General features: G+C 33.3%; 1 protein-coding gene across 1 annotated transcript; it reads right to left on the reverse strand.

Annotated features, from left to right (window-relative positions):
* Positions 1-323: 323 nt before the first annotated feature.
* LOC125656534 (peptidase inhibitor 16-like) lies at positions 324-8,534 on the reverse strand. Its single transcript, XM_056145684.1, has 7 exons — positions 8,448-8,534; positions 5,497-5,625; positions 4,591-4,696; positions 3,007-3,119; positions 2,676-2,770; positions 503-599; positions 324-404 (listed from the first exon to the last, which is right to left on the reverse strand). The coding sequence occupies exons 1-7, from the start codon at positions 8,532-8,534 to the stop codon at positions 324-326; spliced, it is 708 nt and encodes a 235-aa protein (XP_056001659.1).
* Between the last annotated feature and the right edge of the window lie 5,627 nt (positions 8,535-14,161).

The raw sequence follows: 14,161 nt of genomic DNA on the forward strand, positions 1-14,161 counted from the left end.
TGCAAGCGAGATGTGTATCCAGTTTCTTATAATTAGTTATTACGTACCTATGGAGGTATATCCCATAATAATGACTTTGGCATTCCTAATCGTGATAAAATTTAAAAATAATTCATATCCCAAATCCAATGTTTTATATAAAACCAATCATTAACTTTCTAAAAACAAGTTTTTTTACAAGTATATTTCACGGTTGCTTTCTCCAGCAAAGCTTCCTTAAAAATTACACCCATGTCTAAAATGATATTCATTTATTGCAGTCGGTAAATACTATTTTTAATGGCACCGTGATAGAAGCAGCACTAATATTTTTTCTCAAAGTTTCATAAGCCACCATGTTGAACATGGTATTTAGGGTCAGAGAAAGTGTTATATTGACAGCACGACTCAGAGTAAACATCAGACTGCTCACATTGAACGTCAAACTCACAGATTTAAAAATAGGTATACTGTGCTTATAACATAATTGTATGTGAATATAATTACGTCCTGCTCAGCTTACCTTTATACACATGCCGTTGTCACACGAATACCCACATGTTTTACAATCACTGCAGGGGGCACCTGTCATGTATGGCTTTATTCCTTGTACATTTCCACTGAAATTGTGAAATCAATGTTATGTACTGCAGATTATAGTCACGAATCATAATTCAGTTAAATATTATATTCTGTTTATTAGGGTAATATCAAACCCAACCCAAATACTGTTCACATGGCATCTGAACGAAATGTCATAGTATCAATTGGTAAACAAATACATACAGTGTAGAGACATAGCCGACAATAGATAAGACGTCCTTACAGGTACTACGCACTTATGAGATATGCACTGCACACTGAGAAAGGTAATCTCGGTTGAGATTTGGCTCGGCTGAATATTTGGACTGACGCCTTCACCTAATCTCGGAGCAGTCCTTCATAATTCATGTCTGGAAATTTACTTTCAGCATCGGCTAGTTCTAGCAATTAATGTGCACTTAGGTGACGCAGCTGTTCGCTTCAAATAAGTGATTTGACTATCAAATTAACTCTCTATCACTATTAATTTTGTATTGCTTACCGTCTAGGTATAAAAATCCCAAAATGAAAATAGGCACTAAATTTTCCGTTCAAATGAAGACTTCCATGGCACAATATTTTATCTTCTGGAATTGAAGAGTTCCTATATTCTGCTTTATGGAGTTACTGGTACTTTGTATCTCTACATACCTACTTGCATTTCGTTAATTTAAAAAAAGAATATGGGAACTCTTCATTTTTGGGAGATAAAATATTGCGCCATAGAAGTCTTCATTTGAACGGGAAAATTAGTGATGGTTTATTTTATGGAATTTACATACTTACACGGTCATTAATACAGCATTAATAGTGATACAGATATGGTTTAATAGTCACCTAACTGATTTGAAGCGAACAGCAGTAACACTTAAGTGCACATTAATTGCTAGAACCGGTCGAAGCTGAAAGTAAATTTCCAGACATGAATTATGAAGGACTGCTCCGAGATTTCGTGAAGGCATCAGTCCAAATATTCAGCCGAGCCGAATCTCAACCAAGATTATGAGAAAGGTACCTAATACTTACTGAAAATTGAACAGCTATTACATAAATTGGTACTGTGTACATACTGAGAAGCATACACAATTAGTGAGATAGCTTGTAGTTCCTGAGGGATGTGCGTCCTATATACTGATAGAGCTGCTGTGTATTCAATGAGATATAAAGCGTATTTTTGAGGGATACAGCGTACTCACTGAGATATACAGAGTAATTACTGAGATAAACAGCGTACTCAATGAAATATACAGCGGATTTAGTGAGATAAACAGAGTAATCACCGAGATGCACAGCTCTTTTACTGAGATAAACAGTATTCATTGAGATAAACAGCATATTTACGGAGATAAACAACATACTCACTGAAATATACAGCATAACTACTGAGATAGATAGCGTACTCACTGAGATATATAGCGTATTTACTGAGATAAACAGAGTACTCACTGAGATATATGGCGTATTTACTGAGATAAAGGGCATACACACTAAGATAAACAATGTATTTACCGAGATATACAACGTACCCACTGAGATATACAGCGTATCTACTGAGATAAACGGTGTATTCACTGATATATAGCGTATTTAATGAGATAAACAACATACTGAAATATACAACATACTCACTTATATATAGAGCGTATTTACTGAGATAAACAACGTACTCACTCAGATAAATAGCGTATTTACTGAGATAAACAGCGTATTCACTGATATACATATAGTATATTTACTCAGATAAACAACACACTCACTGAAATATACAACATATCCACTGAGATAAACGGCATACTCAATGAGAGATATAGCGTATTTACTGAGATAAAGAGCATATTCACTGAAACAAACAGTATATTTGCTGAGATAAACAACGTACTCACTGAGATATACAAAAACATTACTGGGATAAACAGCGTACTCTCTGACAAACATTGCGTATTTAATGTGATAATCAGTGTATTCATTGAGGTATATAGTATATTTACTGAGATAAACAGCATACTCACTCAGATGTATAGCATATTTACTGAGACAAACAGCGTGCTCACTGAGATAAACAGCGTACTAACTGAGATAGACAGTGCACTTACTGAGATATACTGTGAACTTACACTGCGATATACTGACAAACGATGCGTGTTCTCCATTTGTCTGTGCACTTGTTTGTAGAACCGCAGCCAACTTGATCACTCTGTGCCCAGACAGCCTGTTATTGTATCACATCATCATTGGTTGAATAATTTAATCGACTGTCTAATCAATTGTAACACATTAAAATCTTCTATTTTCATTATTCTGTTTTGTGAAATTGCGATAGTGATAACTTTTGAAAAATGAAATGTTTGAAAAATAATCTTTTTGCGTAATTTTCCTGTTACTCTGATAGTGTGTATAATCTTTCCATTTATTCTGATAGTTTGTGTAATCTGATAGTGTGTATACCTGTGTATAATGTCCGCACACTTTTCCTTCTTTACACGTGTTTGTCTCATAGTCGTAGTCCCATTTCTCGTCATCCCACGAATAAATGGCCTGCGTAACGTTAATCACATCACCTAGAAACATAGTTATACTTAATCACATTAACTAGGAACATACTTATACTTAATCATCTCACCTAAGAACATACTTATACTTACTCACATCAACTAGGAACATACTTATACTTACTCACATCACCTAGGAACATACTTATACTTATCACATCAACTAGGAATATACTTATACTTAATCACATCAACTAGGAATATACTTATACTTAATCACATCAACTAGGAACATACTTATACTTACTCACATCACCTAGGAACATACTTATACTTACTCACATCAACTAGGAATATACTTATACTTAATCACATCAACTAGGAATATACTTATACTTAATCACATCAACTAGGAACATACTTATACTTACTCACATCACCTAGGAACATACTTATACTTACTCACATCAACTAGGAATATACTTATACTTAATCACATCAACTAGGAACATACTTAATCACATCAACTAGGAACATACTTATACTTACTCACATCAACTAGGAATATACTTATACTTAATCACATCAACTAGGAATATACTTAATCACATCAACTAGGAACATACTTATACTTAATCACATTAACTAGAAACATACGTATACTTAATCACATCAACTAGGAACATACTTACACTTAATCACATCACCTAGGAACATACTTATACTTACTCACATCAACTAGGAACATACTTATACTTACTCACATCAACTAGGAACATACTTATACTTACTCACATCAACTAGGAACATACTTATACTTACTCACATCAACTAGGAACATACTTATACTTACTCACATCAACTAGGAACATACTTATACTCAATGACATCACCTAAGAACATAGCTACTCTCAATAACATCACCTAGTTATTTTTAATCACATCACTTAGGAACATACTTATCCTTAATCATGTCACCTAACAACATAGTTACATTTAATCACGTCACCTAAGAACATACTTAATTATGTCACCTAACAACATAGTTACACACTCAATGACATCACCTAGGAACATACTTATACTCAATGACATCACCTAAGAACATAGCTACTCTCAATAACATCACCTAATTCTGTTTAATCACATCACCTAGAAATATAGTTCTATTTATAAATACCATTTACAATCAATCTATATAGGATAATTAGAAGATACATTTAAATCAAATAGATTATCCTGGTCGTAAATGTTGGTCATTCCTTCAAATATATTGTATATTCTATGACAAAGCACTGACACTAAATATAGAAACCACATTCTAGAAGATGATAGCCTTTGGCAAAACCATAAAGTCAACATAGCAAAGGGAAATATAAGAAAGGTGCATTTATCTAACGTAAAACACGATTTGTATCCAATTGATAAATTTTACGACTTTCATTGTATTAACACATCCATTATATTAAATTCCCATGTACGGGTTAACTTTTTTTTAATGAACATTCAAAATATGTAATTCAACAGTACGTGTACAAACCGGTTGAAGCAAATATGTTTTCACCGGCAGCTTCCCGTAATGAATGACCTTCTAGGCAGGAGTCAGCCCAAACTTGTGACGCGGCCGCTAATTCCTTATTATAGCGCTGTAAAAATAAAACAATGTTATACATATTGGAGAAGCATGGTGCATTAAATATGTGAAAGGCGAAGATAGCAAACAGTGATCAATCTAATTACTTTTATAAGCAATACAAAATAGAGAGTTGTACAATCACGGACCCCTGGATATACCAGAGGTGGAATCAGGTGTCTAGGAGGAGTAAGTATCCCCTGTTAACCGGTCACACCCGCCTTGAGCCATATATCTTGATAAGGTAAATGGAGTTATCCGTAGTCAAAATCAGTGTGCAAGGAACGCTATAACAATCGGTATGAAACACGTCAGACAGCATTTGACCCAAAGATAGGTTGCATTGGCAAACTAGATCATTGTAACGACCATAGAATTTGCGAAATGCTGACTTTCAACGTAACTGTTGAAACCCTACACCATCAACTTGCTTGTCAGTAGCCTGCTTCGATTTAAAAACTGACCATACGCAAAACAAGTTTTTGCGTATCGAATCAGTTGAGAGAAAGAAACATGATATGCAGGTGATAATTGAATGTTTCTAGTCTGTGATTGTGGCTGGGAATTTCTAGGAATGAATTAGTAATCTCGTGACATTGATTTCTCGGCACGAATTATATTCCGATAGCGCAGACAAGGGGGTAAATTACCAGTTTTTGAATATGGATTGCCAATCTGAAAGAACGAATCGACAATCCAAAGAACAGAATGACACAGCAAGAGCTGGTATATCCTGGTTCACGGATCGGCAATCGGAAGGGGTATGTTGCTAGTGAGTATGAACGTCTATCTTTTCTCTAGAGTACAGCTTACCATCTTTTTCATGTTTGAAGCCCCCGGAGAAACTGCTTTTCTGATATCGTTGTGCACCCTCACAGCTTCTTCCTCCTGTTTCTCAGACAGACCATGCTGCAGGCTTTCCACGTTCCTTCTAGACGGCATCTACAATTTAACACAGATTTCGAGGTAGTGGTAATTTTGCTCTTAGAAATCCCTTTCGTATTATTAGTAAATCACTGCGTCTAAGTGTTGTTTTGATGTCAATTTTGATGCAAAAGATTAATAAAAAAGTAGTTTTGAGATCCGATTTCATGTTAATTCTTTCTAAATATATATACTTAAAAATCAACAAAGCTTGCCGCTAAACTCCGAAACACTTGCTCCAGAGTCACTGCTTGCACCTTTAATAGTGTTTCATATGTTAGATCGAATCTGTAAGGTATTATATAATAGATCTTACTTGATTAGTGAATATCGTAAAAATAATTAAGAACCTACATTCGTTTTCGATAAACTATCCCGAAATAGCAAAAATGAGAGTAAAGAGGCGGACACGTTTATCCTTTGTTATTCGATGCTTGATCTTGATCTTACAGAAGAAATAAGTTTTGATAACTGTTGAAGAAATAAAATATGCCTGTTCCGTCTCTTCAATCCGTGATTTTAGTCTTGATTCAGCCTAATGGAAATTTTCAGAACAAAGCATCCAGAGCAAATCAACATCATAGACGCTTAGGTCTACAACCAATCGCACATTCTCGGGCCTTCCCGGCAAGTGAAGAATTTGCGATTGGTTAGCAATGTCATCAGCATGAAATTGTGTAGTTGTTCAGTGAATATAAACTTGCAATATTTTTTACTAAGCCCTTATTTATTATTTTATAAAGATTTATGATCAAGTTACTTATATTATATACATATTCCTTCAACGAAAGACACCCCCCCCCCCCCGAGACCAACGATCTGACACATCGATAATCTTTAAATACGATCTTCGTCTGATATTTTCGATGAGCTTAATTTTTCCCGTGATTATAGACATCACTGTTACGACCTTTTGTAACAATTCATTAACAGTCACTGATATGTACAAACACATGGATAAACATAATAAAAATGTTTTTTATTTTATTTTGACTGAACATCTTTTGTGATGACACAGATCTTGAAAGTGCATGTAATACATGTAAGTAGAAAACTGTCCAATACATGTATGTCAGATATCGAATGGTCCGGGACTGTTCTGGGAAGATTGCCCCTTATAACTTTAAAGTTAAAATATTTTACCAAAATTAGGTTATACACTACCTGTCCAAGAAATCAGGCCACGATTTACAATATTGCATTTTTTCTGTTTGTCATTCATATAGTGCATTGTTTTCGAATAAATTCCGTTTCACGAGAAGAAACGACGTGCATTCATGATTTTGCCTTAAATTGTCGCATTGGACAAAGCGTATCATTGTAAACACATTGCAATATTGAGTTTCAAATATTGAAATTATGAACGACCGTTCATTTTATCTTTGGTCAACTATTCGGCATGACGGATTGCGATTGCATTCGTAAATCATTATCTAATTTTCAATACGGATGTTACATGTACAGAGGAGCAATTTGATTTGGAGCTCCAATTGACTTCCAATTAATCAAGTTTTAATTTATTTACCGTATCTGATATCAATGAATATAACATAACTAATCCACGCAATTATTAAAAAAAATGTTCTTAAATTGATATAATTCCAATGTTATTTATTACAATTGTTTTGATTGGACAAAAATAAATCTAAACAAGAATTTACACATCAATAAATCCAAAAACGCTATGTATACATACGCGCTTGAAAACAAACAACATAGTGCGGGGAAAGTATTCAAATTATTAAAGTTGATAATGCACGGAACGAATTGGAATTATAAGAATCAAACATTCTTTTTGAAGAATTTATCGATGTGTAAACTCTGGACATTTTACTCACAAACTTAACATAAAAGTGCTTCGCACTTTTATTCAGTTTGTGAGTAAAATGTCCAGAGTTTACACATCGATAAATTCTTCAAAAAGAATGTTTAATCCTATATTGAATTAAAGATTCTGATTTCGTTCATTCAATTCACGTGCGCAACAATTCAAACACGCATTAAAAAGGTCGCTCCTCTATGTAATATTACATCTGTATTTACATATAGCTGTGATTTCCCGCATTTGGGCGGGGTTTCATCTAGTTATGTAGATTTGCCTGTTTTTCTCCCATCTGCAGAGGTTGAAAATTTGTACTTTCATGGATTAGACGATTAATCACATGGAGGGGAAAAAAAGCTCTATGATGATTGTCTTCATGTCAAAAAAAAAAAAAAATAAATAAATAGCTGAGCTTCCTACAGTCTTGTATAGAGCAATCAGTGAAAGTCATCAGACGATTACATGTTAGTAATATTTAAAAAAATTTAAATGTGAATCTCCCGTTTCATATATATATTCGATATATTTGCCATGTTTTAAGGAAATGATTAAGCAAAATAAAAGACTTGTTTTATTTCTTTGTATTATGTCCCTTCGAATTTTTTTTCACTAACATTGAGACGTCATCAGCTGTAGGTGAAGTACTAGAAATTTAGACCTATGCTTAGCGCTTACAGACGTAGCAGTGGGGGTTCTTTATCGTGCCAACGCCTGCCGCGACATGGAACATCCGTAAGATCCGTGACTCTCATTTCTAAATAACGGCGAAGAAGCAATCACTACCCATGTTTACGTTTTAAGTTTGACGAGGCCATGGTAAGAGAGGGGCTTGACCACACGGGTACATGCACGAAGCGAACGCTATATAGACAAATATATGGTCAAAACATCCAGCCACTAAAGAATTTGATATGGATAAAAATGTAGGAATTTTAGAAATGTGAGATATACTCTATGTATAACACCTATCGGGAAATTAAGAGAGATTTTCATTGTCATTAATCATAAACATCTTTACCTCTGGCTCTTTCATATCCATGGGGGCCTCTCTCACTTCAGAAATCTTCATCTTTTCCATCAACCCTTCCTTCAAAGCATTGTTCATTGAGCATGAGCTGAGCAAGAGCTGAGAGAAAACCAAGATGGAGGACCTGCAGAAAATCATTCTGTTACTATGATGTCGGTCCTGCTACTGTGGATGAAACTAAAGGATTTCTCTATTTGTAACAAGTCATTTAGTTTTGCATTGAATTAAATTGTGTTAATTTACATATTTTGATTACTTTATTTATCATGAATATGTACGAGACAAATGTAACAGGTGTCTGTTTGGCGCTAACGTAGAGATAAATGTCCACGTTCATGATTAGCAATTAAATCTGCAATTCGTATGTACCTATTTATGATAATAACTGTAATTACAATAAAAATGATGGAGTTTTTTTTTTTATTCCTGTTGATAATTGAATATCTCTATGTGATCGGAAGACATGGGGAAAAATCATACAATTTATACAATTTTCCTACGTTCACTTGATTAATGAAAAGACTAATATCTACAACACTTTCTTAATAAGCGAATGTACATACATCATTATTTTCATTATCTTCAATTCATCTCATTCTTAAATTTTGAGGAGCTTTTCTGAATCATTATGATAGGATTTCAAAGTTGATAGATATCATTCATTATCGTTTTATAATATTTTATAATATCAGAAAGGAATAAGATGATTTTGGGTGAAATAAAAAAAACAACAACACCAGAATAAGCTATACAGCCCCTTCCTTAATTGAATTATTTTGATATAATTATTTACATTACAAATGTTTTTGCCTTTGATGTCTCTGCAAATTTGTAATGAAAGTCATTTCCTCACGAACAGGCTGCAGTTATATACAAGTTTTGATAAGTATAGCTCGTCTATTTTAATGGCTGGGAATTCAGACTGAAATGAAAGTCGAATGTGACTATAAGAAATAAATCATATTTTTGAAAATACATGAGGACATGAACTGAAAATAGCATGGAAGTCTACTGGCGTAAATGACCGCAGTATGTATCACCATATATTTTCAAAAGTGAAATTCATTTATTGAAAAAATCTAATCCTGCATTTTCCCGTACAATTAAGCAAAACCTTGTTTGTTAAATTGTTTTGTATACTTTCATGCAGTTTTTCTTACAGATTATCATTCACGATAGGTATACTATCTAATAGAACGTAATATAACACATCATTCCAAGCTTCCTTTCATGTACCGGGAAACTTGGCTTGCGAAATGCGTCTAATGGTGACACCCACCTTAAGAAAATATTTTGTTCTGCACGAAAATGTGTTCTTCTTTAATTACTTAACATATGTAAAAAAAGAAATTGAAATGGTAGAAACGGATAACGTGCTAGAGACCAAACTACCGCTTTCTCTCGAACGTGAAACCTATATTGTTGCTAGACTGTTCAAGGTACAAAACATGATTGAATTTTGTTCATCCAAAATTCTCTATACGCAACCTTAAACATTTCATAAAACTGTGAATCTTTAGTTTGAATGATATTTTAATGCACATTTCAATGATAGCTTTGTTTCTAGTCATTAGTTTTCCTACATGCTTGGCATTTGTAGTGTTACACACACTCGGTCTCCAATATAAGGTTTGTAGAGATATTCTTAGAGGTTATTTCTTGATTCATTGAGAACTGTGTGGTCTATCTCATTATTTGTTTCGTTTTCCAAATTTTTGTGTAAGGGAAGTTTTGACATTTTCAAAATAAAACCCAGTATTAATTTCTGTCGCATCATATATACATTTATTAATAGATAGATACATATACGAGTATATACATGTAGTTGGATCGATCGATGGATAAATAGATGCATGTAGGTATATATTTAGATATATGTACCGATAGATAAATAGAGAGAGAGAGAGAGAGAGAGAGAGAGAGATGTAGACTCCATTTCACACCAAATGTTGAGCCGTTTTTGGATACTCATTTCGATTATGGATTACTCCATTTACCTGATCAAGTTATAGAACTTGCAGGGGGTGTGACCGATCAACAGGAGATGTTTACTCCTTTCAAGCACCCGATCCTACATGTACCTCGGGCATGCCAAGGGGTCCGTGTTTGTCCTTCTCTAATAGAAGGTGTTGCACGTCTCATGTTAATTCTCCTAAAGGTGCTGCATGAAAGATCGATAAAATTAAGTTATTCAAATATATGATAAAACCAATTGGAACGCATGTCTTGGTTCAAACATTTTTGAAAATTAGTTTAAAAGACATGTATTGACAAAAATTAGCAAAAAATAATATGAGTTTAAATCAAGTAATAAGCGATTTATATGATTTTTAGCGTTAAAATGGAGGGGTGTCCCCGAATTTCAGAAAAACTGCCTTCGTGAAACAAAATAGATTTAGTATGAACATGTTCTTCGAGTTTTCCACTTGGAAATTTTGTTTCACATGGGCATTTATTTTTGTTTGTTGTAAATTTCAAAAAATCGAAACGACTTGACTGATATCATTTTCAACTTCATTTTCCTTAGTAATGTGTGATCTATTGCGTGGTTCAGTGGGTAAGGTCATCGACTTTTATATGTAAAGATGTTTTATTTTTTAAAACGACTGGGTTCGAATCACTCACGAACACAATTTTTTTTTCATATTACGTTTCCCATCTAGATTTTTTTCTTAAATGAAACACACATCTAGTTTTTATAAATGTTTCATGTCAAATCTCTGTTTATTACAATGTACCGAGTTTGAAATAAGCTTTCAACCTGGACACTGTTTAGTTGATGAATAGGACTCGCAACACGCCGAATACAGCATGCAATACCTGTGTTTCAAGGTTGCTAGCGAAAATTTGTATGTTTTTCTAAGTGAAAGGTGTTGACAAAGGCATGGTGCCTTTTATGAAAAACCGCTGTGAACTTTGCAAAGCTTTGAAAGAAAAACTTTAAGGCCAAACAAGGTAAATAACCGTTAAACAGTTTGAGTGGATAAAATGATATGCATACCAGTAGCAAATTGCTATGGTGAATCAATGTTTTCAGGTGCATGTACTTTGAATTATATTGAACTTTATGACTGAGTATTAAACTTCCCATAGTTTGTTTTATGGCCAGAGTCATGTACACTTGCCAACTGTTGGCTGTAGAAAATAATACATACGAGTATAAGAGCCTTTAAACTGTAGAAATATAGAATATTGAATACTTGATACACTCGTAACATGTAACCGTATACATTGTATCTGATACTTAAAAGGAAAAGAAAGACAATTTAATTTTCACGATTTCAAAAATTACGTTTAGACTACATGTGTAATGTATTGACACATAAAATGTATTAGACTTGTCCTTAGTACTGGGAAATCCTACATGTATTTGAATAGCAAATATACGCAATAAGAGTATAAATATGAATGAAGGTCATTAGATAACGTCACGAGTGCTGACACGGAGCTCCGATTAGGGAAAGTTCCCGCTTCGGTGCAACACCCTCTTTGTGATTTTATAGGATTCATGAGTTTGGTAGCTGTTCGTTGTCTTCACTCGTTCACAGATAGAAACATAGATGCATGTACATGCAAATGAATGAATAGATAGATACATGTTAATAGATAGATGCAAGCAGAGACATTCTCATTCTTGAACTGAATTTTATATCTAACCACAGAGATTTGATCCATACCCCTCTATATACCTTTCCAATGGAAGTTGATGATACAGTAGATATTCATTACAACAACACGATTGTATCTTATAAATATGCAAATTGTGTTTTAACATATGTTACAAAAACAATTATTTATTTCTCAGAATCTATGAATTTCATGTATAATTCAAATAATTTCATGATTAATTAATCTTCAGAATATACATAGATAAGGGGATGTTTCTTAATGAATGGTAAAGCAGATTGCAGAAAAGGTGAATATAACGAACAGTGATCAATCTCATTAACCCTATACGGAATACATAATTAAGAGTTTGGTTATAATGATAATGCCCATTATTTAAACAGGATAGCACAATTAGTTTTTTAAAAAGATGAAGATAACGAACTGTGATCAATCTCATAACTCCTATAATAATTAGTTTACATTGTGATCCTGAAAACACATATACATGTACACTGTATAGACAGCAGTATTATACAGATACAATATAAAATATTATATGAATGTTTGTTACATACATGTACTATGCTATTTACATGCTTAAAACGGGAAAAAAGAATAAAGATAAAACTGAAAATAAACATAAACAAATTTATATGTTTTTAATTTTCAGGATGAAAAAAATTAAGATAAGCTGATTTAAAAGTTTCTAATGTTGGGTAATATTTTAAAATTCTGGCATATTATTACATATCTTTGAACCGTAAATTGTAAAAGATCTTCTAACATATTGTCTTTTCCCTCTGGATATAAAATGAATTGCTTTTACTTAATATGGTAGATCTACTGCTAATTTCATGAACATACTGAAAAACATCTAAATAATCGGGGGTTAGACCATGTAAAACCTTGAAGACAAGAATGATAGTTCCATATACAAAATAGTCCGACAGAGGTATCCATCTAAGTTGCTGCATCATTTCTATTTTTGGTGTATAAAAAATTCTATTTAAAATCACTCTAGCAGCTCGCTTTTGAAGTTTTTGTAAAGACCGTCCTTGTTTTTCATATTGCCCCAAATAGTACAACAGTAGTTAAAATGAGGAAATACAATTGTATTAAATTTTTTCAGTAATGATTCAGTTGACAAGAATGAACGTAATCTAGATAACACTCCGGTTTTGTTTGCAAATGTTTTAAAATAAAATTTCAACATGTTTAGACCACCCGAGACAGCTGTCAATATAAACACCAACTAGTTGTGCACATGATACTTTTTCAATGGCGATATTGTCCACTTTTATCGATATTTTTCTACGATTTCTTAATATTTTCCCTGTACCAATTATCATGCACTGCGTTTTCTTGAGATTGATTGTAAGTTAGTTTTTATCCATCCATTCCAAATGATTTTTAAGATCACTATTTAATTTGTTTTCTATAAAATCTATACTTTTATCCGAGACATTTTGAGTTGTATCGTCCGCATACATATGGGCTGCTCAGTATTGTAAGCAATCTGGGTAGTCATTTACATAAAGAATAAAAAACAAAGGACCAAGTATTGATCTTTGAGGTACTCCCATTGTAATATCTAATTTGTCGCTCTGAATTCCATTCCATCTAACGCATTGTGATCTATTTGTCAAATAAGATTTAAATCAATTGTATGAATTTTCACATATTCCAAAAGACAGTAGTTTGTGAAGTAATACGTCAGGATTTACCGTGTCAAAAGCTTTACTTAGATCTACAAATAAAACACCTGTAAGTTTTCCACTGTCAATGTTTCGTAACCATTTTTCATTTATACTGTTAGGAGCTGTTTAGCGGGAATGCTTGGGTTTGAATCCAGACTGTTTTTCATTGATAAGATTGTGATATATGAGATACAGTTGTATTCATAAAAATGCTTTGTGGATATTTCACGTGACAAAGTCCAGCTGTGTGGATCCGCCTGTCATCAGGAACTCTTTCTTAGATTGTTTTACCGCTTCTATTTGATTTAAAATGTTGTCCTCGTTGAGATGTTTGGATTGTATGAATTCAACCTAAATGTCGGAATCCAAAGACGGGTGTCGAATAAAGCTGTACATAAT

This window comes from Ostrea edulis, chromosome 7 (genome assembly GCF_947568905.1).
Source record: "Ostrea edulis chromosome 7, xbOstEdul1.1, whole genome shotgun sequence".
In the NCBI taxonomy this organism is placed as follows: Eukaryota; Metazoa; Mollusca; class Bivalvia; order Ostreida; family Ostreidae; genus Ostrea; species Ostrea edulis.

Bases quoted from the DNA above. Each gene is read 5' to 3' on its own strand.
- LOC125656534 (XM_056145684.1), bottom strand. From the start codon at position 8,534: ATGAACAATGCTTTGAAGGAAGGGTTGATGGAAAAGATGAAGATTTCT. The intron at 2,771-3,006 runs GTATACACACTA...ATACAATAACAG, and splicing joins TGTGCGGACATTATACACAG to GCTGTCTGGGCACAGAGTGA. The intron at 405-502 runs GTAAGCTGAGCA...CAATGTGAGCAG, and splicing joins ACAACGGCATGTGTATAAAG to TCTGATGTTTACTCTGAGTC.